Raw genomic sequence first — 27,914 nt, 5'->3', positions numbered from 1 at the left:
TTTCATCAATCCCGAAACATAGCTGGTTTTGTGATTCTGGATTCTAAATAAATCAAGATTTAATCAACAGTACGAAGGGAAACATCGTGAGAAAGGCTGGCTTCGTTTTCTAATTGAATTTATTCATTAACTTTACTAAAACAGCAACACAATAATGTATTATAGGCTACGTTTGTGGGTTCTATATTATGCTTCGATATAATGTACAATTCGATACAACGTAAAATTTTGAAAGTGAAATGAACGTTATATCGAAGTTGCCCTGTACATAGTAATTAAAATATAGTTAAGAATTCTCGACTCCTCGACTCCTTGAAAACATTGATTTGCCCGAGCCTGTAAGAATAAACGAATTATGAAAAAAATGCACGGGTTCTCAAAGTTTTTGTTTTTCGTGTGAAAAATTACAGCCCACAGCTCCGATGTTCTTTTAAGTTCCTTCGGAACACAACACATGTTGCATTTTTCGAAATGTTTTATTCGTCCATTCTGGCTATTGCTGTTTTCAGGTCCAAGTACATGAATTACATCAATTTTGCCGATAAGATATACATTAAATAGATAAATACTTACGAGACTATCAAAGGGGAAGAGTACTGTTCTACGTGCAATGAACCAAATGCGCTACGGCGACAGTACTTACGAGCCTAGAATGTATCAATAGGTTCCTGTTTGACTTCAACAACCTCATCGACGGTTGGTTCTGAAAAAGAGAGAAATTTTTTTTGTACATTTCATGCTGACAAATACTTCGAAAAGCAACAATTACCACTGCCGTTCGTGATCTGTTCGTCATCTGGATTGCCGACAGCCGCCACTGGTTCGGTACTGGAGGTCTCATCTTCATCTTGGTTTACCAAGCATTGTTTTTTATTGGCTGGTTCGGGGTGTTGTTCCTCATACTCATTGTCATCGTCATTGTGAATGCCGCCATCGTTGTCGTTATCGTCATCGTCGTCGTCGTCGTCTTCAACATTGTCGGGATCAACGACATTTTTACAGTCGTGAGTGTATTCGTTGTAACGCACAAGAAGTCCATTTTTGCGCAGAAGCATTGCTACCCTGCAATCTGGCGTTCGGCAACGATAATATCTCGCCCGTCCTCTCCTCGTATGACCGCCCACAAACATCGCGCCTTTGTGTACAAGATATTGGCCACGTTTTTTACCTTTCACATCGATCAACTTATAGTCATAGGACCCTTCGTCATCACGGTGAGATGCTTGTAAATCAGGTGAAGGCTCTGGCGGTTCTCCCACATCGACCGCGTCATTAGAGTTAGAATGAGCATGCTCGGCTCTGGTGTAAGTCATAGGAATCATATCTTCAAGGTGTGTATGGTCGGGAGGATGTGTGTGTCCTTCATCGTTTGAACAACTCAGTGTTCCATCCGGTTGTTTATAGAGGCCTCCACGGCATTTCAACGGGATCCTTCGACAGCAACGCCAGTGTTCGGAGCCATCTTTTCGAGTCAAATAATATATGTAACGATAACCATCGTTTATGATCGACTGTCCGATGTACGGGTTTCCACAGATCTGTCCGGGTCTGGGCGTCCATTGTGACTTTGAATCTCCCTCGCGGACGACCGGACTAGAACTTTTAACTTTGGTCTCAACATCCGAATATTTTCGCTTAAAACTCTTCGTGGCGTCGAATGCTTCTAGTTTCTCGTGATTATGATCGGGCCCTTTGACGATATGACCATCCGATAAGCGATACAGCGAAGCATTGCACGATTTTCTTGCACACTTCCACAAAATGGCTCTATCTTCTCTCGTGTGGGCATATGTGTATCGATGGCCTCCCAAGAGGAGCATTTTATTCTCAGCAGTATCGTCCACTGCATGATTCAGTTCGGGCTTCACAGTGCTAACGACATTATCCTTCGACTCAGTTGTTGCATCCTGTTTGGTTTTGAACGGAGCTGTGTGGTTGTGTTGTTTGTCCCCAACCGGTGCCACCCGACCGTTGGGAAGCAACTCAATTGGAACGTAACATCGACGGTTGATTTCCGGGACGTACGTGTGGCAGTACCATATTCCAGCACCGTCCGTTTTTGCCCGAGGAGTGGTGTATCTGTGACCCCGGTGAACTAAGATGTTGCTACCGTTTTTGTTCTGAACAATCTTGAACTCTTTCGATCCGCGACCAACTTGTCGCAAGCTGGACAGATCGGGCTTCTCGTGAATATGCAGTGAATCGTCCATATTCATCACACGACCATTCGATAATAACATTAGCGACGCTGGACAAGCATCACTTGACTTGCATCGGTAAAAAACACATCCATCGTGTTGCTTGTGTTCAAAATCATAGACGAAACCTTTGTATACAATAAAATTTCGTTGTGCACTGCTCTTCATGAAAGCATACCTGTTGAAGATAAAGATATATAATTAGTGTTTAGAAAATATATTTTTCCTTGCGACGGCTTTCCGGAAACGCACCTTCTCGAACCAATAAGCGACTCGTCGCCTTGTTCCGCATCATCGTCCGATTCTTCATTGAAAGATAACGCTGGCAATTTGGCGGTCTGTGGCGCAACTTTGATTTTTACAGGTTCATCAGCGAGCACTGGTTTCTGTGGAGTGGGCTTTGCTGCTACCGGTTGTACCCTAGAATCAGCCGGATTTCCTCCGCCCTCAATATTTGGCGGATGAGTGTGGCCGGCTCCAACGGGATCCATGATTCGCCCGTTGGTAAGTAACCTAAGCATAGCGGGACATTTTTTCATTTTCTTTCTGGTACAACAAAGCGAAACAATTCCATTCGCCAAACGGTTTTTCGCCCAGTATCGATAGCCTTTGTAAATCAACGATTCACCGCGGGATGTTTTTACAATCTTAAAGTCCGTATCTCCTCCTGGCGCCACGTCAAGTGGTGGAAACTGTTCGAGTGTTTCCTCTTGTTGCGAAGCATCTGCGAGCTGCAATTCCGCCGGGAATCCTAGGAATTCTTCCTCGGCTTCGTCTCGACTAGGATCGTGGTTATGGCAGTCAGGGCTTGCTTGCGCGAGCTTTCCATTCGACAACAGTACGACTCCGCTAGGACACTGCAATTTCTTGTTTTCTACGCATCGATAGTATATGCTACCATTTTTGCGCACCCATGCGTACCAATATCGGTATCCACGACATATGAGAGTTTTAGAGTTACCATCTTCGACGAACTTGAAATCAGTGGTTCCATCATCTTCAATATTCGTGCGATTTTGCGGCTTATCAGTCCCATCTTGCGTTTCTGATTGATCTTGAAGTAGTTGAGCTGCTGGTGGTTTAACAACAACTTTTCTCATTTGGCTTGGCGGTGGATGATTGTGGGTGATCGCTGACTCATTAGCGGCATTCTTCAACACACCATTCACGAACAAGTAAACCCCGGCCGAACAATGATTACTTCTGGCCCAAATGCACCTCCAGTGTGTTGTGCCATCATTTCTTTGGTAATTCAATCGGAATCGATGACTGTCGTGAATTAGAATGTCGTTCCCCACACGGTTCTTCACAATTTTATAATTTCTAGTTTCTTTAGCTCCCGAAGGCGGTGGATTTTCCTCTGTGTTCAGTGAGTGCGAATGCTCTTGCTCTCCCGTGCTTAGCAGCCGTCCATCTGGCCGTAGTCTTACATATGCGTAACATTTATAGCGCTTCCGATGGGCGCAGCGCCATACAGCCGATCCATCGCTTCGACTATAGGACAAATAGTATCGGCGATCTTTGAAGATCAAAGTGTTCTGATCTTTACGATTTTTAGCTATCACATAATCACCATGATCAATGTACCGCTCGTCATCCCTCGAGGTTAGCTGAACCTCGTCAGGAGGTGACGGTTGGGCGCTCGATCTTCCCTGCAGCATTCGAGATAGATTCGACGTTTGTTTGCTCTACAATAAACAAAATATACAATTATTTATGTATGCTTCAGGCCACTATCGATGTAACTTACCCCTGCATGTGCATGAGCCGGGAACGTTGGTTTACTTTCTGCTCCTTTGCCGTGACTGTGTTCCTTCCCGTTGCTGGATGTGATTATTGTGCCGTTGTCTCTGCAAAATAGGGCCGCGCGACATGTTCGGTTTCGGAAATGCACACAGCGCCAGTATTCGCGCCCGTTTTTCTTCCGCACAACCAAACGATAGTAATATCCTTTGTGCTCGATAACGTTTTTACCGAAGTTAACATTCTCGGATTTGGCAACTTCGGACGAGTTAGTTGGTTTATCCGTTTGTTGGTCAGAATTAGGAGTTGCACCTGGGACAATGTTCAGATAATCGTACAGAGGATTCACCCGGGTTGGCATAACTGCCTCTAGTTTCTTGGTGGATTCCCAGTTGGGTTCATGATTGTGTTCCGCATTGTTGATACCATGTACAATTCGATCGTCGGCCATTAAATAAATAATAACGCGACAGCTACTGTTGGCACGACACTTCCAGGAGGAACTACCGTCTTGGTTACGGTTACGTATCGAGTATCGATATCCCTTGTACAGCAGTGTCATCTGACCTCTTTGGTTTTTGAAAAGTCTGTAGCAGCGAGTTTTGTTTTCAGTAGTAGTACTCCCTGCTGAGGTTGTCGATTTGGCAGGTGCAACGGTAGATGGTGCTGAAGGCAACTGGCCAGTGGCTGTATGATTGTGTTCAGATTCACTTAACATTTTTAGCTGACCATTCGGAAGCATCTTTACCGCCACTCTGCAGCTGTCTATTTGACAAATCCAAATAATACAACCGTCTGGGAGTTCTTTTATCTTGCGATAGTTGAATCCATTCCACTCCAATATGTCACCTTTTCTGTTGTATGGCGCCTTTTTAGTTTCGGACATCGGTTCGACCTTAGGTTTAACTTCTCGCTCTATCTCTGGTGGAAGATCGGCCAAAGGATGATGATTGTGTTTGACTGAATTTTCCTCCGGCGTTCCATCGGCATGAATTGTCACCACGACCATACAGGTATTTCCACCCATCGAACAACGCCATGTTGTTGAACCGTCCGGGCGGTCGGACCGCTTGCAAAAGCGATAACCCTTGTGGATTAAACATTCGCGATTGCTTTTATTCAGACTATAGTAATAGTCAGGATGTTTCACCGGTTTGCCTGTGTGTTGCTTGATCTTGTTGGAACTATCCGTTGCGAGTTCTAAAAGTAAAAAAAAGGGTATTAGGGGCTTACAAGGGTTAAACATGGACGAATCCTCCTAGAACACTTATTACAACAAAGGAAGTGGTTTTGGCCCCAGCTGGCGAAAAATTTGTCCATACTTCAAACACGAACTCGGAGAAGAAGTGCGGTTTTCAGATAGTGCGGCTGGTGTATTGGTATTTTTCCTGTATAAACAGCGCCTGCGGAAATTGCAAATAGCGCTCCCGATGGTTGGTCAGTGAATAGAAATGACTCAAGCTGGATGGCACGTAAAGCTGGTTTGCCAATAAGTAAAATAACCGCTCAGAATTAGGCACACATCATGTTTTCAAAAATATATTTTAAATAGTTTTATGAAGCAGTGTTTACGGTTCTTATTTTCAATGTTACTACTAATGATATAGTTCGAAGACCGCATTAACTGTTTTGTGATATTGTGCATATATTTTGGTTACAGAATGGTTTGAACATTGAAATGTCTTAACTTCGCAGATTATGGTAGAGTTACGGTATATGCTAGAATGAGAGACATATTTTCATAATTTTAAATCTTTCCACCCATTTCGAATATGTATTCCGTATTTATGAATGAAAAGGTTCAGCTTCCTGAAATCGCTGTACGGTCGAAGATCCATAATTTTGTTATATTTTGAAACTTCTTCACTGAAAAATGTATTCTGAAAGTAAGCCACATAAATAGAGAGCGAATAGAGATTGTCTCCATTGGCAGTACAGCATCATTCATTCCGCCAAGGTGAAGACATCACCACATAATGTTAGCTAGTTTTATAATATCAAAAATGCACGATATTGTTTGCTCGAATACGGGTTTCGATTCAGCTCCCACTCTATTCCTATTTTCCGAGAACTCTCATGGATTTGTGTAAACGGAACACGGTTGGGCGTAATTTTTTTCATAGATGCAAGCACCGAATCTCTGGACAAGTGATCCTGCAGGTTCATTCTTCTTCATTAAAATGTTTTTTTTTTGAAAACGCTTATATTTTCCATGAATGAATAAATTGTCCAGAAAGATAACCGATAGATGAGACCTTCAATCACGTTGATACTAGGTTGATGTAGGTCAATTGTTTTGAGTAGGTGTGTTTCAGTTAGAATTTGGTCACCTATTTTGATTCACTGCAGCGTCCCTAGTTGTCACATCGTCACCCGTGTTCAAGTTCGGTGGAGCTGCCACAAAAATTAAACACAAATTTCGGCAAAACTCGAGAATTAATCAAGCAAATGAAACCAAATTTGGCATATGGAGGTTTTAGGGCGCAATAAATGTTTTACGGTGATAAGACACTCCACCTCCATCTCTAAGGGGGAGCTGCCATACAAATGAAAGACAAATTTCTGCTTAATTCGAAAAATAATGAAGCAAATGGAGCCAAATTTGTCATGTGAAGGTTTTAGGGTGCAATAAATGTTTCTATAATGTTACTACACTCCTCCCTCCTCTGGAATGGTCCCATATAGGGTCCCATAAAAATATTAGACATATTTCAACCGAAAATATTCCAACCAAACATGACAATTGGAAATTTTCGGAAAACTCTGAAGGAAGAAGGAAAAATTCGGAAAATTAAATTCCCATATGTTCTACAATTACATAGTGACAAGGGCTGTTAGTCCATTTGGTATTTATGGTAGTAAAATTGATCTTTGTTCGAAAATGGAAATGGATTTTAATGTGATGAAACGCACTCCTATATTTTCTTCTATCGATACCAAAAACAAAGATCGCCGGATGTGTTGATAAAAGCAGAACTCGAGGAAGGAATTTAACGATTTAGGGCTGTCTTTATTCTATCATATTTTCTGCATAAATTCCATTTATTCCATGTAACGGAGAAACATGTTATTTGCAAGTGGTTGAAAAATCTTGATCGAGAATTGTGTCTGAAAATAATCTGATATTATAATGATGAGTTTTGTTAGAAATACTAGGAATTTTATAGTAAAAGGTAAATTCAACGGGGTCGATTAGAAGATCAATCAATGAACAGTTCTGTGATTGGAACCATGAACTTGCTCAAAGTAAGAAATCGTGGATATTTGAAGGTATTGATAACAAAACACGAATTTTGGGCGGGACGAAGTTTGCCGGGGCAGCTAGTAATATATAATGACGATCAAAGGATACATTGTGTACATCTAAAATCGTACAAAATGTGAAAATCTCAGTTTTTTTATCACTGCAGACTAAGTCTTAATTCGATGTAACAAGCATCAATTTTATGATATACACTATCGTAAAATTAATCTATACGAAATAATATATGCATATGAGACTGATGCGGTTTGTTAGTCGCATGAACATAGAAATTGAATCAACGCAGTACTGCGAAAAAATGTATTACATGCTGCGGAGAATCGTTCAATAGTAAATCATATCAGATCCTATTTGAGGCCATATTACATCATGTTAGGAATATTACATAGAAGGATCCGCGATGTCGTATGTACAGTGTCGACGTTTGGTGGTATGCATAATATGCAACAAAGCAAAAATTTAAAATTAACATTTTTCTCCAAAATATTTTTACGTAATTCTTGCAGCAGGAATTGTCTTTCCAATGGCAATTCATTTTCCTTAGTACAAGTAATAGCTTTTTCGATTCCACATAAGGCTGTTTCATTTGAAACCCAATTTTCGGACTCTTCATCTTCATCAACCTAACGCAGTTCCAAAACTGATGAAGCATTCGTTCCCTCGGTAGTCGAAATTGGATGCAAAACAATGTTGACTATGTCATCGTCGTTCAGAGCCTCAAACTCCACGTCCTCGTCGAGCACGGTATTGTCCTGGTCAATCAATTTCTGCAGAATCGGAAGTATGCCGCCAACGGGATATCAGCATTTTACATGACTTGACAACCATATGATTCGCTTAACCATATCATCAGATTCTCCTTGGCTCTTGAATGCTAAGCTTTTGCTCACGCATAAGCGTTTGCTTGAAGTTGGACCATTTGAATAATATGTTGATCCATGAGCTGTTACAAAGGGATGAATATTTTTTTTCGATTTTCAATACATATTTTGCCTTCTCTACATACAAGTTGTTCGACGACGTTCTGCACAAAGCGAACGACAATCTTGCTTTGTTGCTCAAAACATTCTGCCTTCAGTGTATCATTAATCCTCCTCCCCCTCCCCCTCCCAAATATTTATTCATCCATTATTGAGAATTGATTCAGATGCAACTTCAAACCAGTGACCACTGAATCAACGGTAGTTCTACGTCATCCTTGCGTTTATACCACAGATATAACCCACTTCTAGTTTTTTTTGTTCGTGCATAACTGATGATTACTAACCTACGTCGGGGATTGGCTCCTTCGGTTGCACAACAATTTGTTCAGGACCCTCACCATCATCGAAATCGGTTTTCTGGTGATTGTGTTTGCCGTTGATGACTTCTACGCTACCATCAACGGCAAGATTCACCGAAGCTCTACACGTCTTTTTGTTCATCTGGCATGCCCATAATATTGAACCATCTACCCGGTCACGTATTTTGCAGTACCGATAGCCGCGGTGTACCAAACTATCCGTATTACGACGATTTTTTATAATCTTAAAATCTGGTGGTCCAGTAGGTCGTGGATATGGCCGATCAGTCGCACTATTGAACCACACCGATTCCGACAGCTGCTCTTTGTCTGATTCACCTCCCATCCAGGGAACTTCATCCCCGCCCAGCACGGTTTGCAACAGAGAATGCATATTTATGTCTGATTCATTCGCCGATTGATCTGCTTCGTCAATTTCTATCACGTCAGACTTCTGCATATCGCTGGCATCTTTCTCACCGTCCGCTGTCTTGTTAACGTCGTATGGTCTATGAGAATGTTCAGCATTTTCAACCATTGCTAGAGTATCATTGGGGAACAAAATGACGCCTGCCTTACAACCTCTTTGAGAAGCCGAGCATCGCCAAAGAGAGGTGCCATCGACACGATCACACTTTTTGGTGTATCGATAGCCAGCATGCATCATACTCATGCCGTTCTTACTGTTTTTAACGTAATACCATTGACTATTTCCAAACACATCAGGGTCGATGGGATAAGTCACCTCTTGGCCAGGAATTTCAGGTTCATCATCCTCGTCTGGTGCTTCCATATCCGTCGGTCGCTCATGGTTATGTTCGAAATCGGTTGCTTTGATGATGGTACCATCCGGATAGAGATCAACCGCCGCTCTGCAAGTCTTTTTATTCATTTTGCAAAGCCACTTGACTGACCCGTCCTGTTTGACACGAACCTTGCAATAACGGTACCCATCATAGACCAGCGCTTCAAATCCTTTGCGATTCTTCACAATTCGATAGTTACCAGGCTGCGGTTCTGGGGTGAAGTTTGGCGTATGTATAGGAGATTTGGCTGCTGTTTTGAGTTGGTTACGGGTCGGAGTCACCAGCAAAGACTCGTCGACTATCTCGACATCCTCGTCGAAGAACTCTTCTGTTACTTCAGCTTCAGTTTGTTCATGATCGTGTTCATGCTCACCGCCCATACGATGTACCATACCGTCGGAATTCAGTACCACCTTCACCCTACAAATTCCACTCTTATACGAGCAACGCCAGATGATAGAACCGTCAACTCGCGACCATTCCTTGCTGAAACGATTACCCTCGAACACGAGCGCGTCGTTCCCTAGAAAATAGAACAAAATGTTTCCTTATGTCATTTGATTCATAAAGATGGAAATAAATTATTTTTACCTCGCTGATTTTTTGTTATGCGGTAGTACCGACTACCATGACCTTGCTCTTGTCGCTCGAGATAACGCTTATCAGTCTCATGGTGATGTTCGCCAAACTTTTCAACCCGGTTGTTCTTATAAACGACAGCTACCGAGCGACATTTGTCGTAATTTCTGCGACAACGCCAAAGCACCGCTCCATCTGATCTTTCTCGATCCTTGCTGTACTGATGTCCCTCGTAAATCAAACACTCACGCCCTTTAACGTTGGTGGTTATTTCAAATTCCTTCTTGATTTGTTTCTGGTCTTCGGGCATCATCACTTCTACGCTGTTGTTCAGCAAAACTACCATATCATCCGTGAACTCGCCACCTCCAGCTCCATCGTCCTCCTCTACGTCTTCTACGATGGTATATGGTTGATGCACATCTTCCTCTGCTGTGTTATCCGCGTCCTGCTCTTGCACCTCACCCTCATTCACTACCTTCTCGTGATTATGAGTACCATGATACTTCACTCTCGAATCTGGGTGAACATAAACGCCTGCTGAACATTTATTGTTGTTCGATCGACATTTCCAGAAAGTTGATCCGTCCATTTTGTTATACCGTTTGCAGTACTTGAAACCCAAGTGAACTAGAGTTTCGCCTTTCTTCTTGTTAGGCACAATCACCAGACTGTCTGGGCTAACTGCCACTGGTTCTAAATCAGTACCCACATCGTCCTGAGTGGTGTCATCTTCATCGAATGGCTCATATGAGGCATCATCATTATCCAGAACGTTGGAATCGTCATCCTCTGTTTCCTCTGTTCCATTCTCTGTGTCTTCCGGCACATTCCTTGGGTGGCAATGTTTATTTCCATTCGCTGGTGCAATCGTTTCATCCAGCAGTAAATTAACAGCAGCCTGACAACCACCCAATCGACATCTCCAATGGATAGAACCATCGCGGCGCGTTGAATGCCTACAGTAAAGATAGCCTTGATACACCAGTCGTTCCCGATTATTTGCCGCCATTATGATACGATATTTCGTTTTCTGACCGGCGGTGGATGACGATGACGGCTGATTCGGCGGCAATGACACATCAGCCACCTCTCCATCGCTGTTATAGTACACGTCGTCATCCTCTATAGTTTCACGTTTGATAGTAATCTGTGGCAAGCGGAGCGGAAAACAGATATTGAAAGTGGAGCTGCATCGGCACTTGAAGTTATTCTACAATGTGTATCAGACCTACCTCCTCTTCTGTGTGTGTCACTGAAGACATTGGCTGGAGCAAACTGTCGTCAGCATCTTTACTGGTTGCATCATTCTCGAGTTCAGGAACGAACTGCAACAAAATGCATATAAGTTACGTTAGACATTACGGAAAAATGAACTTTGCATTGGGAGCCTCAAATGTAAATGAGATTGATTTGTGTAACTGAACTTTGAAAATGACGACTTTCATGCCAACTTGACTGGCCATTGGCAGCAACATCTCAGACTGTAGTTAAACATTGTGGGCGTAAGGACATTGGGCATTTAACCCGTTTTATGTCAAGCATTCGAAAAATCAAACAGCAACTTCGTTAATTTTTCATGGCTTTGGAAAGCAACCATATGGTAAGGGTTTGCATTAAATGAAAGCCTAGTTTATTAGCTACCACCTATTATCAATTTCATTCGAATTTGTATCACTTTGATGGGCATGAAAATCGGTTTAACCCTTTAACGGGTACTGGCAACTATGTTGCCACCAACAAAAAATATTCTTTTGCTGCACTTAGAATATTCTTTCAATATTTCACTTAGTCAAAACCTTCTAAAGGTATCTGGCAATACCCCATTTTTTTGGACTGCTAAAAATGCACGATATTAATTAAGAAGTCATTTTTATGTAACAAAACCACGATTTCAGAGCGCCGGCAGAAAATTCTGTTTTAATTCGTTGAAAATGCAACAAGTTGAAAAGTTTTTTTTACTGTAAACGTACTAATTAGGATCTACTGTACAAGATGATGCAATTTTTCAATTAAATAAATGGTGTATTCGAGGAAAAATTCAAATTTTATTTTTTTTCTTTGAAACTCTATATAAAAACACAGTTTTTTTCGCTGCACTAGAAATATTGTAAAACGCTGAAATAATCGGTATCGCTGCACTAAAAAAATTGTTTCGATTCTTGCATAACCAAAGGCGCAATAAAGTGAAGTGTTTTTGGGGTTAACGGGCAGCGGCAACTATATTGCCACCAATGTTTTCAACTGTTTCAATAGTTAAAAAATTTTCAATGGTAAATATGTGTTTTTTCTCATGTAAGGATTATGTTCTCTGAAGTTGAAGTCGATCACTTGCCTAGTTCTCACGGCAACTATGTGCTGAAAGTACGTAACCTCACACAACCTAACAAAAAACAAAACCTTACAAAATTTGTAAACTTCTCTACAATATTACCTTGATAAAAGAGCACACATTGTGTTGTAGGATAAAAATCATTGGATTGATTTTCCTACAAGAACAAAAATATAGGTTTTGCCCATTTTATTTCGTTTGGCGCTATTATCATTTTCAGAATAACGGAAGAACGGAAAAAAAATTCTTGAAGATTGGGGTTTCTGTAACGCCGATGATCATAAATACACGAATGGCTTTTGTTAAAAAAAATATTTTTTACAGCTTGGTTGTTAATGGGTTAAGCAACTTTGCATACTTGAAATTTTCGAAAAAGAATTAGACAACTTTTTGAAAATGGCCAAAATTTTTCTTCGCTATTTTTTAGAAAAACTTATAACTTAAACACTATAATACAGCCATACCTCGCTATACAGCCGCTCTTTATAAGCATTTCGCTACAAAGGCATTTTGTCTTAAATTAAGGCACGTTTTCAGTTTAAGGGAATTATTGAAGGATCGTTAGAAACACGAACAAGTGTTTAACGAAACAGGGCTTTATTGGAAGCGAATACCCGATCGCACTTACATTTCAAGAATCGAAAAATCTGCGCCTGGTTATAAGGTGTCTAAAGAACGATTAACTTTGCTTCTTGATGCAAATTCCGCGGGTGATTTTAAGCTAAAAGCACTTTTCATCTATTCATCCGAAAATCCAAGGCGTGTTAAGACGTTCGTCGCCCAATGCGCTGTTTTTGAGTTTCTCACGAGGCTCAAATTGCGGATGATTTATTAAATGAACACCAAACGTAGTTTGTAGACAACTTTTACATGATCTAGTGAAATTTCGCAAAAAACTCCAGTACAAACCTTCTGTACCATAAATTGATAAAAAGTATAGTATAAACATTATATTAATATGATTATGATTTTATTATTTTTCTACATATCCTATAGTTACATGCCTATGCTGTCAAATTCCTCGTTTCCTCGTGAACGAGGAAAGTGTCACCCATATCTGGGTGACGGGGCGACGCAAGGGTTAAAGGACTAAATAAAAATCAATTACCCGTCATATAGAGATCCAACAAGAAAATTTGGATGACTGAAACTACTTTTGAGGATTGGTTCAAAAATCACTTTTGTACAGATGTGAAAAAAATATTTGCGAGACAATAATTTAAGAAACAGGGCTTTGCTTATAAGCATCCTTCAGACATCCTAACATCGAACGTAGCGCTAAAGTTTCTCTATGAATTAACTCAGCCATTAGCTGTTATAAATCACAGATGAATGGAATAGATAAGAAGGCAAGGCAAACAACGTTGGACTTTTTTTAAGCCAGGCCTATCCTTACCAGCGAAAATGATGACGACAGGGATCAGCAGATTACAATTTCTTCATCGTCTTCAGATTGAAGCCATTTAAAAAATTATGTATGTATACATACACATATTTTATGTAACATAAAGTTGTTTCTTTTTTGTTTTTAGATTATTGTTGGTTTTTGGAGTCTGTTATTATTTTATGTTCAAATATATGTACTTCTTATTTATGTATTATTGATTTAAATGAAATAAATTTTATAAATGCATTTTGAACGATAAATCATGTTAAATATTTAACAAATTTGGGATTGCTCCAATTGAATTTGTATTAATTTATGTTAGAAAAATATACAAAAAAAAAATTCAAACTAAAATTACACCGAAAAAAAAAATTTTTAAAATTGAAATTTATTATTCTCAAAAACGTATTTTTTTAAATTCTCAAAACAAAATATGTGAATAGCTCTTACAATTTCGAAAGTCACTCATACATCGAAAAATGGGCACTTTTACAGGGAAAAAGATTTTTTAACAAAAACATGTGTTCTTTGAAAAAAACTACAGCTAATCCTTATTTCGTTCAAAGTCAAGATAGCGATATAACGTATTCGTCAAAGTTTTAGAGTTTATTAAAATATGAACTTTTGTCGAAGACATTAACTTTCTTTCTTTTGTAGTTTCTGGTTAGGCTGACCAAATAGTTCCGGACTAGAAACGGGACACGTAAGCCAAAAAAACCAAAAACCCATTTTTTTTTTCATTTTGTTGAAATATGTAATTTTGTTCCTTATCGCAAAATATTAGACCCGAAATTCTACGAATAGGGGTAAAAATTGATTATTCGGACCACCCAACTGAAAAAATGAAAAATACGGGTCTAATATTATGCAATAAAAACAAAACTACCAATTTTAACGAAAATCTGAGAACCGCCATATCGCTCTGGCCTGGGCCAAATTTCAAAAACCGACCATGTACATTTTGTTTATTGGCCCAAAAAAATGATCTGTGCAAAGTTTCAGTTCAATCGGAAATGATTTAGGGGTGCCTCAAAGCGCTCAAAGTTATGATTTTTTCATCCTCGAAAATCTTCCAAGGGAGGAGTAAAGGAAATTTGGAAAATTGAATTTTTTTTCGATGCCAAATGACTTGAAAATGCATAAACCGTCGAGATTTGGTGTCATATCGAAAAAAAAATTTGGCCGAAAATCGAACTTTTGGAACTTAGCAATGAAGGTATGGAAAAAAAATAATTATCTAAACTAAAGAACTGTACATTTTATTTGTTGGCCCAAAAACGACCTGTGCAAAATTTCAGCTCAATCGGACATGATTTAGGGGTGCCTCAAAGTTTTCATTTTCCGATCCTCGAAAATCTTCCAAGGGATAAATAAAGGAAATTTGGAAAATCAAATTTTTTTTTCGATGCCAAGTGACTTAAAAATACATAAAATTTTTGACCGAAAATCGACTTTTTGGGACAGCATGAGCGGCCAAAAAATCAAAACTATGAGTGCTTTGAGGTACCCCTAAATCATGTCCGATTGATCTGAAATTTTGCACAGGTCATTTTTTGGGTCAATAAAGAAAATGTACATGGTCGGTTCATTAAATTCGATATTTTTTTTTCATACCTTCATTGCCTCTCAGGCTAAGTCCCAAACGGTCGATTTTCGACCAAGAATTTTTTTTCCGAGATGACACCAGATCTCGACGTTTCATGCATTTTTATGTCACTTGATATCGAAAAAAAATTTCGATTTTCCAAATTTCCTTTACTCCCCCTTTGGAAGATTTTCGAGGATGAAAGAATCATAACTAAGAATAACGGTTTTTGAAATTCGATGATAAAAATTTTCCCATACATCCATTGCCACCCTAGTAAACATTCACAAACTGAGCGAAAAGGGAAAACCAGTTATCGACATTCGCGTTTTAACTGGTTCGGCATGTTAAACGTCAAATAAAATCGAGGGGAACTTCAAAGAGCTGTTTGATTCGCGTTGATCAAGAAATTGGATAAACAAAAGTTAGAATCCTTTTGTTTATCCAATTTCTTGATCAACGCGAATCAAACAGCTCTTTGAAGTTCCCCTCGATTTTATTTGAAGTTTCGCATTGAGTGCGGCAAAGGTATGAAATATAATTTAAGGAAATTATTTTTCTGTAATTCAATCAATGTTTTTGTCATGCGAAAATAATGTCAATTTGCACAACATTTCAAATTACATTCGAATGCCCCTCACAGCAAATATTCCATTTGAATATGGCGTCGATTGTCCAAGGACCAGTTAACGTTCGCCCAGTTAAACCAGGACCAGTTATCTAACGATTACTGTAGTAATGTTTCAAAGGATACATGAAAAATAGTTGTTGGAAAAACTCTTTTCCTATCAAAAGGCCCATCTTCCTATATATGGATGACTTGTTGGAAACTATAATGGCTATTCATATCAATTTTCACAGAATTTTAAAAATATATATTTTTGAGAAAAATGAAGTGTAATTTTCAAAATGTGTTTTTTTATTGTTTATGTTTTAAATTGTTTGATATTCTTCAATGAAAACTTAAATAATTTCCTACATTTCATTCTCTAACTAACATTTTGTAGGTCTCATAGTTTTTTGAGTTATTTTTTTAAATTTAAAGTTTTTTTTAACTTTTTTTTTATCTGTTGCTGACAGTAACCACAGGTGGAAACACTAAAATTCGCCAACTGGAGTCGAATTTGACAGAAGACAGAACAATACACTATACACAACAATTACTCATTTTACACTTGGATTGGGCGATCATGGATCGATTTTCAGAAGATCGATCTTTTCCATTCCGATTTCCGATTATTTGGATCGATCTTTTTCACTCGAGAAAATCGATTTTTTTTGCTTTCGATTTTTTCGATTTTAGATTTCGACCTTTTTGTAATTTTTTTTTCAGTATACATCGACTTCAATCTCACCAAAGACTACCTAGCATTTTTTTCAAACATAATGTCAACATTTGGATCGCATCTTCAACTTTTGCTTTTGATGTGTCATTTTACTCCCTGTTTCAATAAAAGAATAAGTAGATAAATTGGAAAAAAAATGTTTTCGATTTTTCAAAGATCGACTCTTTTGTACCGATTTAATCAGTGGATCGATTCCTACGCCATTTGGAAAATCGATTCGACAAGATCTATCTTTTTATAAAGATCGCCCAATCCTATTTCACGATTGGATTAGATAGTTTATGAAGTTATAATTTGAAAGAAAACAAAATTTATACACGAATTGGACTAAGAATTGTGAGTTAAAATTGTATTTGTGAACGGATTAAATCTAATTAAAAACAAAATTTCAGCTTGAAGTTAACATAATAAAAACGTGACTGAAAAAAATAATTCATTTTTCATTTTTCTTAAAAATGTTTTTTTAAACTCTGAAAAAAAGATACAATAAATTTCCAACAAGGCAAGTAAACTAAAAATTATTGTCTTCATTCAACAGGTGCAGACCAAAAATTCTAAAATCCTAGCAATGCGGGGAAAAAGGCAGATGAGCGCTGAGTGCTGAGCACGGAATAACAACACGATTCAGTTCCTCTACGGGCAGGCGATGGATGGAACCAATGCTATCGATGCCACTCGCGGGTACATAACTGCACAGATATGCTCTGTTCCTGCTGTAACGTAAAATTGCAGTCCAATTACTTTGATCACATTGTTATTTTCTGTACATGCAAACTGAATGAATTCCAATAAAATATACGTGATAAATGTGCAAAATAAACTTTCGTTTTATGAGCTTGTTACGTTATTTTCTAGCGGAAACATGATTAAATGATTGAATCAACTAACATGGTCAACACATTTCTGAAAGTGTGAATTTCTCACATAAATCAAATTCATACAATGTACATCGATCAATAAGTTTTCAAATTGTGAGATTTTAACATGTAGCTTAATTTACAAATGTTCCTACACGATTTAGGACGTTTCGTTCTCAGGGAGACCATATTGCCCCTATCTACCTTATATCAAATATAAAATCAGTAACTGATTATCGAAAAATCGAAACTGTCATGAAAATGCAGACTCCCGTACTGCCGGTACTGCATTTCGGATAATAATTTTAGTTACTCGTACAGCGATAAAAATGTTAATTTGAAGATGAAGTGACATCATAAACTTTGATCCATAAATTGATGATTATTTGTGGATTCTACAAACATCTGACACAAAACTCATTGTGATTTCTTTAAAGCATACTTACATATCTAAATTCATCCTATTTTCAAATTTTGTTAATGTATGAAAGTTTTGTTGTAGGAACTGCATGTCCTTTTACTAGAAACATTTCAATGATAGTTTTACACATAAAACTATTAATTTGGATATTGTACATTTTCAAAATTGTTTACACGACGATTCAGTTCGAAATTCAGAACGTAGACAGAAACCCGCAGAAACGTTGAATTCTCAGACAGATATCAGTATTGCTGATGGTTACAACTTGCCCTAAAATGTTCATGTCTTCGTAAACCTCGCCATATCTATTCCGATTCATAACCCGGCGTAGGAATTCGGTCGCAGTTGTACAAAGTCGTTTTAGAGCAACTAGAAACGATAGATGAACATCAATATTGAATATTCCAAAAATTAATACAAAAGGATGGTCGCCTCGATTACGTGACAGCATTTGTCTTCAGTTTTGGCCTTGAAGAGTAGTATTCGCGGTTCGATAGGCTTCTCCTTTTTTTCGTTTTGACCGAAAGTCACAGGAAAGAAATTATTTTGAATGCCTATGTCTTTCAAATACCCGCTCCGGATATCCTAACCGGATGTCTCATTTCCTTCAATTTGAACAAATAATTATTTAGACACTACGTCGAATATTCACACGGTAGCGTTCATAAGACAAACATCGGTAGAAAATTCAAAAATTATTCAACCAATATAAATTTAGTTTGCATGTTGCACAATTCTAATGAGGGTGTACTATATTACAAATGTGTATTTGATACTACACATACGCATAAACACAATATACGAAAAAATATAATCAATTGTCAAAATGTTGATCGGTCAAGAAATTTCTGAAAAGTTATAATCCAGCGCAGTAGATGTTCTTCCAGTTGCGGTGAAACCTGTTACCATAAAACTGCATTGGAATTTTAGGTAAAATATCAATATGATAACAATGATAATGGTTGATACTTCGACCATTTAAATAGACATTTCTACGAGCAGCAACGCCAAGTTAATCGAAAATAATAATCATCCGCGAAGCTTGATGAAACTGCTGCTGCCTTCGACGTTGTTAGACAGAACGCGAAAGAAAAGACACACGAGGGGCGAAAAAGTTTCATCTTCGTTTTCTGCTATGGAAGCCAAGTGTTTGAACATTCTTTGCAAACCAGCACTCCTCTCGTCATCATTCGGTTTCGGTCCACTTATAAGGCCGAGTTCAGCATCGTGTACAACAGAGCAGCAGTACCTCATTTCACGTCGCTTGAAGAGTTCTTGTTTTTGTTATTGGTGCTGTTGTTGTATAGTGCATGACGTAAAAATGGACCTGCGCTGTAACTTACCTCGTTCGCTGCCGTCGTTGAATGGGAAGAAATCCTAGGCTGTGAAGATTCTTCCTGTTGAAAACCACCCTCACAGGTCGAAATCGGTTCACTGATGCTAATGTCAAAATGCAGGTCTTTCTCCTGTTTGATGCATATTTGTGGTAAATTGTGTATTCGCTGTCGAATACGGTCATCATTTGCTTTACATTGTTCCCGATACGCATAGAAGTCATCAATTTTAGCGATGCATAGCTGACAAATCAGGGCGTTTTGATCGTCCCCTTCGCTGGTGATCTGTATATGTGAGGCGAAAAGATAAGAGAGGGAGTATTGGGTTGATTTTTCTACTTGTACATCCGCTTGAAATCGGATCGATATTTTCGATGGCGTCTATGCCTTACCTGAACCGTAGTACATTCAAAGATCTTCTTAAGCAGCAACTTATTAGCTTCGTATGAACAACTATCCGAAAAAATCAAAATCAATTCTTGTTGATCATCGCTGCAACAGAGCCGACAAATTTTCAACTCCGTTTGGTCGTATACTGCGACACTTTCTTCACCCACTTGAGCAGTATCCATTTTGTTGTCTTGATCGTTCAAAATCTCGCACTACACAACATCTGCGGCGGAACGTGAACAGAAATCATACAGCAGAAACACACACGGAAGAGAAGACAAAACTACCACATACGAGTAAGACCTGCAACGTCCACCAGGTTCGTTTTTGAAGAAACCTCTGTTTTCGCACTACTGCAGCGTAACTCAGGTAATACATAGTCCATTCACTCTGACGCTGAGTACGGTAATGTCGAACAGCGACAACCGAATCATTGGCAGCCTGCGTCGACCATCGCCTCGTACCTGCTGCTGAGCATGTGTGCACGAAGAACAAGATACAGAACAAAATAGACAGGCGTTCAATATCCTGAACAACACTGAGAAACTTCAACCACCCTTAAATTCAGTCTTAGACCATTAATCACTGCTAAAACTCTATCGCTTCTTCGTGAAAAGCAATCTGGAATATTTTATTTCACCAATTAAACAACATTTGACTACTTTGATCACTTTCTTCGACAGTTTTCGGTAATTTTCACAGGGAATCCAAATACCATTTCTGATACACTACACAACAGAGAGAGAATGCCATGGATCAAATCGCGTCCCTGCCTTCTTTTGCTCACTGATTTTCTCTTTCGCTCTCTCAATCATAGGATAAACAAACAAAAGTCATGTATTGGTGATTTACTTCTAAATTAGGATCGTCACACTACTAGAATAAACCGAATAAACAACATTGTTATGTTGCTGTCATATTTCTTATGCTGCTGTTCCGTTTACCAAAATAGAATCACGTAGAACAACTAATAAGAACATTTGGAAATACAATTTTCGCATCATTGCTGAATGTCTCTGTGCTGAATTATTAAACAGGTACGTCAAGATCTGTATAAACAAGTAAGGTGGGACAATTACGACAGTAAGTTTAGAGGCGAGGTCTGTTTGAGCAGTAACACAAAAAAGAAAAGAGGAATTATTTACTTGAAACCAGAGTGTGATTGTCGATCACAAGCACCTGTAAATCTATTCGGACATATGGTTTAGAGATGGGCAAGCCGTTCAAGAACTGTTTAGAAAAACTAGTTCAGCGAAAAGAGTGAACGAACCGTCGTTCTTTTTTACTGGACAACAGTTCGTATGAACTATATACATAGTTCGGAACGACCTGGTTACGATGAACAATGAACTGTGTTATCATTTCATTCCATCATTTCCTTGAGTTATCATTTCAAATAAACGAAACTAAGTACAGTAAGCTACCTCTAACTCAGCATACTGAGGCACGGTACTTACACATTAGCGTCTCCGGAGCCGAAATTCAATAGATAGCAATTTTATTGTTCGCACGGTTATTTTTTGTATTGTTGTTTGCACTGTTTTGTAATTTTTTAATACTACGAAAATGTGTATTTGGGATTTGCGGTATTTACGAATGAAAGCCACTGGAGCGTCACTCATATTTCAAAGCAAAAATTAACCGGGAAAACGTAATGTACTCACTAACGGTCGGTCGGGCCAAACTGAAGGATCCTCTCCTTTGTTTCAAACAAACCGGGCAATCGGTGGAACACAGGTTTCCTTGCGAGAGACCACCACCTCCGACGGTGGGTCGGCGGTCCACTCGGATTGCGTGACCCCGGCGGCTTGGGGCCGCCTCGGTTTCTTATCCGCGATAGATGGAGACTTCGTCATCATTACATTGACCCTAGAATAAATTCCATTACAAAAAAGTAAATTCATAATGAAAATTGCGCTCCGGTGGCGTTCATGCGTAATTACCGCAAATCTGCACTTTCGTAACACTATAAAATAATAGAACACTGCAAATAACAAGGCAACAACAATACAAAAGATAAATGAGTGCACGTGTGAACAAAAAAACTGCTATCAATTGAATTTCGGCACCGGTGACGCTAATGCGTTAGTACTCGGGGCACCACTCAGTGTCGCATTAGAGGCGATTGTGACCTGTAATTGAACATTCGCGATGACGATGTCGACGTTTGGTGATGACTCTCAATCTGGAGTCATAATTTGGGTTCAAAACACGATGTTCACGAAAAAAAAGTCCAATTAGAAGCGAAAGTGGTCAATTATTCACTACAGGTCTGTCCAATTAGCTAGATGTCGAATTAGAGGTAGCTTACTGTACTTAGTTTAGTTTATTTGAATCGATAACTCAGGAAGTTCATAGGAACGATCTCTTTTTTGTTCAATTGTCCGAGAACAATTTGTGCTCTTATTTTTTTTCAGAATATAGTTTTACATAGTTGGATACGAATACTCACCGATACTGACTTGATTAACTCAAGTGAATTTGCTTTCAAATTCTAATGACAGATTCCTCGTTTTGGCGTTCATTAGTGAACCGGACATTGCGAATCTTCTTGATTCTCCGGGTCCGTTATTGACAGCCGATGATCATCATAGGCCCCTCGTCTCAAACCTAGACGCCCTCTATAGTTCTGCCAACGTTTGTGACGATGTGTCTTTTCCACCTGTATTAAATTTCAGGTTGTGCAACTTTTACTCGTTGAACAATGTACTGTCCTCTATTGTATTGCTTTACCTTCTGGATGGAGGTAAAGCCATACTACGCGGAGGTGCGTTCTTATAGCTGAACGCAGTGGCGTCGAGTGAATTTTTTGCACCCGGGGCGGAAGAGTTTATTTGCACCCCAGCTTCCGCCAGAAAAGTAGAAACATTTGCACACAGGGAAGAATCTGCGTCGAATCCGAGGCAGAAGAGTCGATTTGCACCCCCACCTCCGTCAGAAATCATATTTATCCAATTCCTTCATATAAATTCGGTTCATTATGCACCCCTAAAATCGTGCACGGCAAATTGTATGAGATCCTCTACGCACAAATTCTCGTCCAACGACGTGTCGTAAAGCCAATTCCGACGGTTTGCGCAACTTACGAACATACTGCGGAAGGCGCGCAAACGTTATAGAATAGCAAAAGATTAACGGACGATAGGAATAGTATCAGATTAATGAAAACGAACTACAACGCACTATTGAGATCCAAGTACGCAGAATACATTCAACAAACTCATGTAAATCCTTAGCAAAATCCATCGGCATTTTGGGAGTATGTGAAATCCCATCGCTTATGCAATCGCATCCCGGATACAATGGAGTTCAACGGAATCACTGTCAGTTCTCCAGGCGATGACGCTAATCTGTTTGCGAGCTTCTCCCAGTCGGTGTACAACTCAGCTTCACCACCTCTGCACGCTGCAAGCTTCGATCGCATTCAGGAGAACAACCTGAGTATACTAACGTTTTTCTCCGGATGAAGACATGAACACCGTGCATGACCTTGACGCACCAAAGTACGGCTTTATATACAAATAGAATATGCCATATTCGTATATCGCCTCTACTTTTTTGTTATACGCATCATATATCACCCAAATGTGGCTTGGATGTATTTACATCGGCTTCAATTGTGGCATTTTATTCGATTTAATGTTTACTGGGTATACATTGTGTTTATCTAAAATCATATAAAATGCAAAAGCCTCGATTTTATCTATCACTACAGATTAAGTCGTAATTCGGTATAGCAATCGTCGGTTTCATGATAGACGCTATCGTAAAATCAATCTAAACGAAATCATATATGCATCACAGACTGATGCAGCTAGTGAGTCGCATGAACGTAATCATCGAACCCATGAAGTTCTGAGAAAAATTGTACTACATACTGTGGAAAATTGTTCAACAGTAAATCATATTATATCGTAATTGAGGACATTTTACATCATATTGGGAATGTGACATATCAAGATCCGCGATGCCGTATGTAAAGTGACGACGTCTGGTGAGGAGGTGGAGGCAAATTTATCTCAACCAGATCAGCGGGTCCGAAAGCAGATTTACATTGTTAAAATTTGAATGAAAATTTTAACTTCATTACTTCACGTGTATTCATCCAATTGTCATGTATATATATCGCCTCCCATTTTGCATGTATATGCCAGTTAGGTGCATCATATGCCACCCTAAATATGGGTTGTATGATGCTGTATATACGCTTGTTATACGATTTAATGTTTGCTGGCCATCTGGTTGTAAATCTAATGTAGATTCGTTAATAAGGATGTGATAATTTACTGATATGTTGAGTTAATAATAAATTACGATATCGGATGTAAATTATTCTATCAGTTAACTTATAGTGAACTCGGTTTTGAAACTGCGTTCCAAACTGACTCAGTAATAAAAAAAAACGTTTTCGGGTCTAATTTGTTTGTATTTGAAATGACGTCTGGTGGCGATATTAATGCTTGGGAGGTAAAATATTATCTATCAGATCAGAAGGACCAAGTGCAGTGTAAAATTATAATAGTTTGGATAACAATTTCTGCTTCATGTTGTTTGTTTACCTAACACATGAAGTTCTGACACTTACTTAACCATTTATCGATACATTTTCAGTTTGTTCCACATATAATTTCCATTATAATATAAAATCATCATCAGACACAGTTTAGGTTTAATATGGTTTTGCAATTTCGAGAAAAAAAACACTCTTATTTCATCACATAGAATACATATTTGATACCTAAAAGTAAATTTTTATTCATGATTTTTATTTTAAAAGCATGTTTATTCCACCTGAAAATCCATAATTATTTTGCCTCTCAATGAAAGCCACACGAAGCTTAATGCGGTTTACGCGAATATATGAATCAGAACCCGATTTGGATTACGATTCCAATAACACAAAAGCAAAAGCAGCAGGCTTTCCATTTTCATAGTCATATTTTTAGTCATTTTTATATTTTTAGATTTTCCAAAACAATACTCGGAACTTCACGGTTCAGTATAGTTGTATTGGTGAACCCGAGTGCGAACCTGTGAAACATTTCAGTGTGAACCCAACAGCTTTCGGGTCGAACCTAGTGCGAAATAGTTTGAAACTTTTCGACAGCAGTTATGTTGTAACTGGGGTTGAAACTCAACAAAAACGAATTCGCTATTATTGCGTCACCAAAACAAATTCCGCCGCCGCGTATTTTAGTAAATAAGTTTTGTGGGTTCTCAAGAGCAATCATATAGTACATCGTTTGTAAATAATGTGTACGCATTTTTTGGGTAACGACGATAGATTTATAGTTTATTTCGTGAACAAATTACAAAACACTTGTGTATGGTTATCAACAATCTGTTTTTCTATTATCATGTATTATCATGTGAGGTAAACAACCATCATCTATATTATATACAACTTGGGTGGAATAATTATATTACGTTAAGGTGGCCGTACACTGTTTGCCCGGAGGTCAAATATTTGATATTTTTGACAGATAAGGTTTGATTTGATATTTGTACAAACACTATTTTGTTTGCCACTCTTCAATTTTCAACAGTAGTAAACAATATCAAACACCGAACATGGAAAAAATCAACTGAAATATTCAAGGTAACCTAACCATGTACCGACATGGATCGAAGAACAGACTGAAAAAATATTTTAGGCATCCAATAATTGGATATTTGCTTGTCGTGTTTTGTGTAGAATATATTTGATCAGTACACGTTGACCAAATTTTATCTGTCAAAAAGAGTCAAATATTTGGCTTTGGTCAAACAGTGTATGAGCACCCTTAGTGGTACAGTGTGGCCAAATGAATTGAATTAAAAAGCATCGAAATATTACATCCAGCGAAACAAAACTTTGCGTGACCCCCCAGTTTGTTTATCTTTACATATTTACGAATAATGATCATAACCAAGACGGGTCTATACTTCTACGCGCCTTGGATCATAACATAATCAAATTTGTGCGAATATCGAAGGCTGAAGCCTGTAATACAAAAATACAAATGAGTAGCGTAATAGACAGGTAATTAGTGAGGTGTGTTATGTTGTGCAATTTTTCATAAACAATACATTTCCAGTCATCTCCACAAAGCTTCAGCTTCGCAAGATAATATTTGCCGTTTATGTTGCGGTCACACAGACAATATGACGAAGTTATTTCCGGAAAATAAGGCTCCAAACCGGGATCTGCTGTGGATGATCCTCGAATGTACGACTTTAAGGGTAATTATATATAGATACTACTAATGATGCGTTGTTTAAAATGTAGCCCTTTTGATATGTAACTTAATCCATCTACAAAAGTTAGTTGGTACATATATGAATACTTCGGATTTAAAAATCAGTAGATTACTCTTCGCATTCCGGGCGAAATAATTTCGTAATCCAATTCGATTGCAGATTACATTCAACGAAGATTCAACCGCCCAAGTTTGTCAGGAATGTATCCAGAAAGTGAACGATTTTTGTGAATATCGGTTGCAGTGTTTGAGAAACGATAAAAAACTTAAGTATCCACGAAAGCGTAGGATTATCTCAAGAATATGTTCGCCTTTAGGTGACGATCAAAAATCGTTCAAGCAACTGGACGAAATCGTTGATGATCCATTAGAAAACAATTATCAAAATAGTATTGAAAGAATTGAAGGTGAAGATTCGCGGCAATCTAATTCAGGATTGGCCATGGCTTTCAAGAAAACATACAACGATGAAGATAATTCTTGCTCGCTTAGCTTACAAAGAAGCAATGGTCATGGGAAAATCCAGGGAAAATCACCAACTAACGAAAGCATCAACCAACACCAAAAGTTGCATGAAAAAAAGAAACGATTTAGAAAAGTTTTACTCTATGAAGGGTACGCATATCAACTGTTGTCTTCGCGACCCAAATTTGACTCCATAACGTGGAGCTGTTGCTGGCGAAAGTTAAAAGAATGTAAAGGAACTATCGGTACGAAAGCCAACGGTCAAATACTTGGTAGCATTCTGCCACAACACAACCATCCACCAGAGCCTTTCGAGAACAAAGAACCAAAAACAGTTCTCATTCATGCTTTTCGAGAAGTAGATAACGTATATTTGAACGAACCGTACGAAATAATAAAGAATAGAACTGGTGGTGATGTGCTTTTATATGGCGGTGATAGGTACACATATTCACACAGCCGTAAAGACGGATGTCGCATATGGAAATGTAATTCTCATCGGAGTTGTACCGTTTCCATCTATCTATGTATCGATGGACGGATTTTCAAACTAGCAGATAGCGTACATTCAAAGGATAAAATACAGTCGAAACGTGAACGTTCGATAAATAGGGGACAAAGCTTGAGCGATATATCGGCCAACGTAGAGGAAGTTTATCCGAATCCTTCGGGCACATTCAACTATAAAATAATAAAGAACGCCAACAAGCGAAATGTACTCATATATCAAGGCGACAGATACAGCTTCTACTACAGAAAAACAAATGGATGGATTGTTTGGAGATGTACCGTATCGAAGGTATGTCAGGCGATGATTTATCAGCTAGCTGACGAATCGGTAGTGGTTCTAGGAGAAACAACACACAATCATTTGAAGTCGTCTGATGCACTTTGAACACGAATAAATGTGCTTAAGACGTATACTTTTCTCATTTAGAACAAAAAGAATTGATCAATGATATATACATCCCTTTTTTTACAGTACAAAAAATGAACTCAACTTCGGTTTTATATGAGCGCCGCTACTTCCGTTGTTAAGTAACATGCGCACATTTTTTTTCATATTTCATGTGTGAAAAACTTTTTCAAACCAGGTACCATGATGCTCCCTGGTAATATTTAACCCAGTGCATTATTCTGTCCACATAACATAAAATACTGTATTTCACACTAGCTACCTTATTTCTTCCAATACATTGTTTGTGGATACTTGAAAAACTACAACTACATATTCGGAAAATTGGCAACCAAGTACTATTAGTTACTATCTTACGAAAGTTACGAAAACATATTTAAACGAAAACTGTGTCTAATGATAACTATATATTTTTTTTATAGTCTGTGGAAAATACAGGAAATGTATAGACAAATGAATAATGAATAATTAAGAGGCTGTCCACAAACCACGTGGACAGAAAATGTACCGTTATGAATACCCCCCTCAAATGTTTTTCTACCCATGCTCAACTCACGGTTGTCATCAACTGTTTTTAGTTCACAAACACGGTCAACATCAAATAACTTCTATACACTTTATTTCTCATTTTTTTTTTTACCAAAGACACGATACTCTTTATATTAAATTATCTGAAGAAAACTCAACACGACCTATCGCGTGGCGTGAGTCTCTAGAACTCCCTTAACACTGGTTACTAAAGTCCTAAGCTAGTAGTTACAACAATTTGTGT

The 27,914-nt window shown here is 38.5% G+C and overlaps 2 protein-coding genes across 3 annotated transcripts; one reads left to right on the top strand and one right to left on the bottom strand.

The window, feature by feature from the left end:
• Nucleotides 1-383: 383 nt before the first annotated feature.
• LOC129762227 (uncharacterized) lies at nt 384-20,486 on the bottom strand. Of its 2 annotated transcripts, XR_008740585.1 has the most exons (10): nt 19,525-20,486; nt 19,142-19,417; nt 11,106-11,198; nt 9,883-11,020; nt 8,471-9,814; nt 3,949-5,141; nt 2,451-3,886; nt 770-2,376; nt 574-703; nt 384-499 (listed from the first exon to the last, which is right to left on the bottom strand). XR_008740585.1 is itself a non-coding variant. In XM_055760296.1 (9 exons), the coding sequence occupies exons 1-9, from the start codon at nt 19,702-19,704 to the stop codon at nt 648-650; spliced, it is 7,323 nt and encodes a 2,440-aa protein (XP_055616271.1). In that variant the 5' UTR covers nt 19,705-20,486; the 3' UTR covers nt 461-647. The 2 variants fall into 2 exon arrangements, 1 of the variants encoding a protein (XP_055616271.1); XM_055760296.1 differs by having other exon boundaries at nt 461-703.
• Nucleotides 20,461-27,256, top strand: LOC129762237 (uncharacterized). Its single transcript, XM_055760311.1, has 4 exons — nt 20,461-20,559; nt 25,436-25,544; nt 25,600-25,744; nt 25,922-27,256. The coding sequence occupies exons 2-4, from the start codon at nt 25,525-25,527 to the stop codon at nt 27,119-27,121; spliced, it is 1,365 nt and encodes a 454-aa protein (XP_055616286.1). The 5' UTR covers nt 20,461-20,559; nt 25,436-25,524; the 3' UTR covers nt 27,122-27,256.
• Nucleotides 27,257-27,914: the final 658 nt, after the last annotated feature.

This window comes from Toxorhynchites rutilus, chromosome 1 (genome assembly GCF_029784135.1).
Source record: "Toxorhynchites rutilus septentrionalis strain SRP chromosome 1, ASM2978413v1, whole genome shotgun sequence".
Taxonomy (NCBI): Eukaryota; Metazoa; Arthropoda; class Insecta; order Diptera; family Culicidae; genus Toxorhynchites; species Toxorhynchites rutilus.
This window is presented reverse-complemented; position numbering and strand designations above follow the sequence as displayed.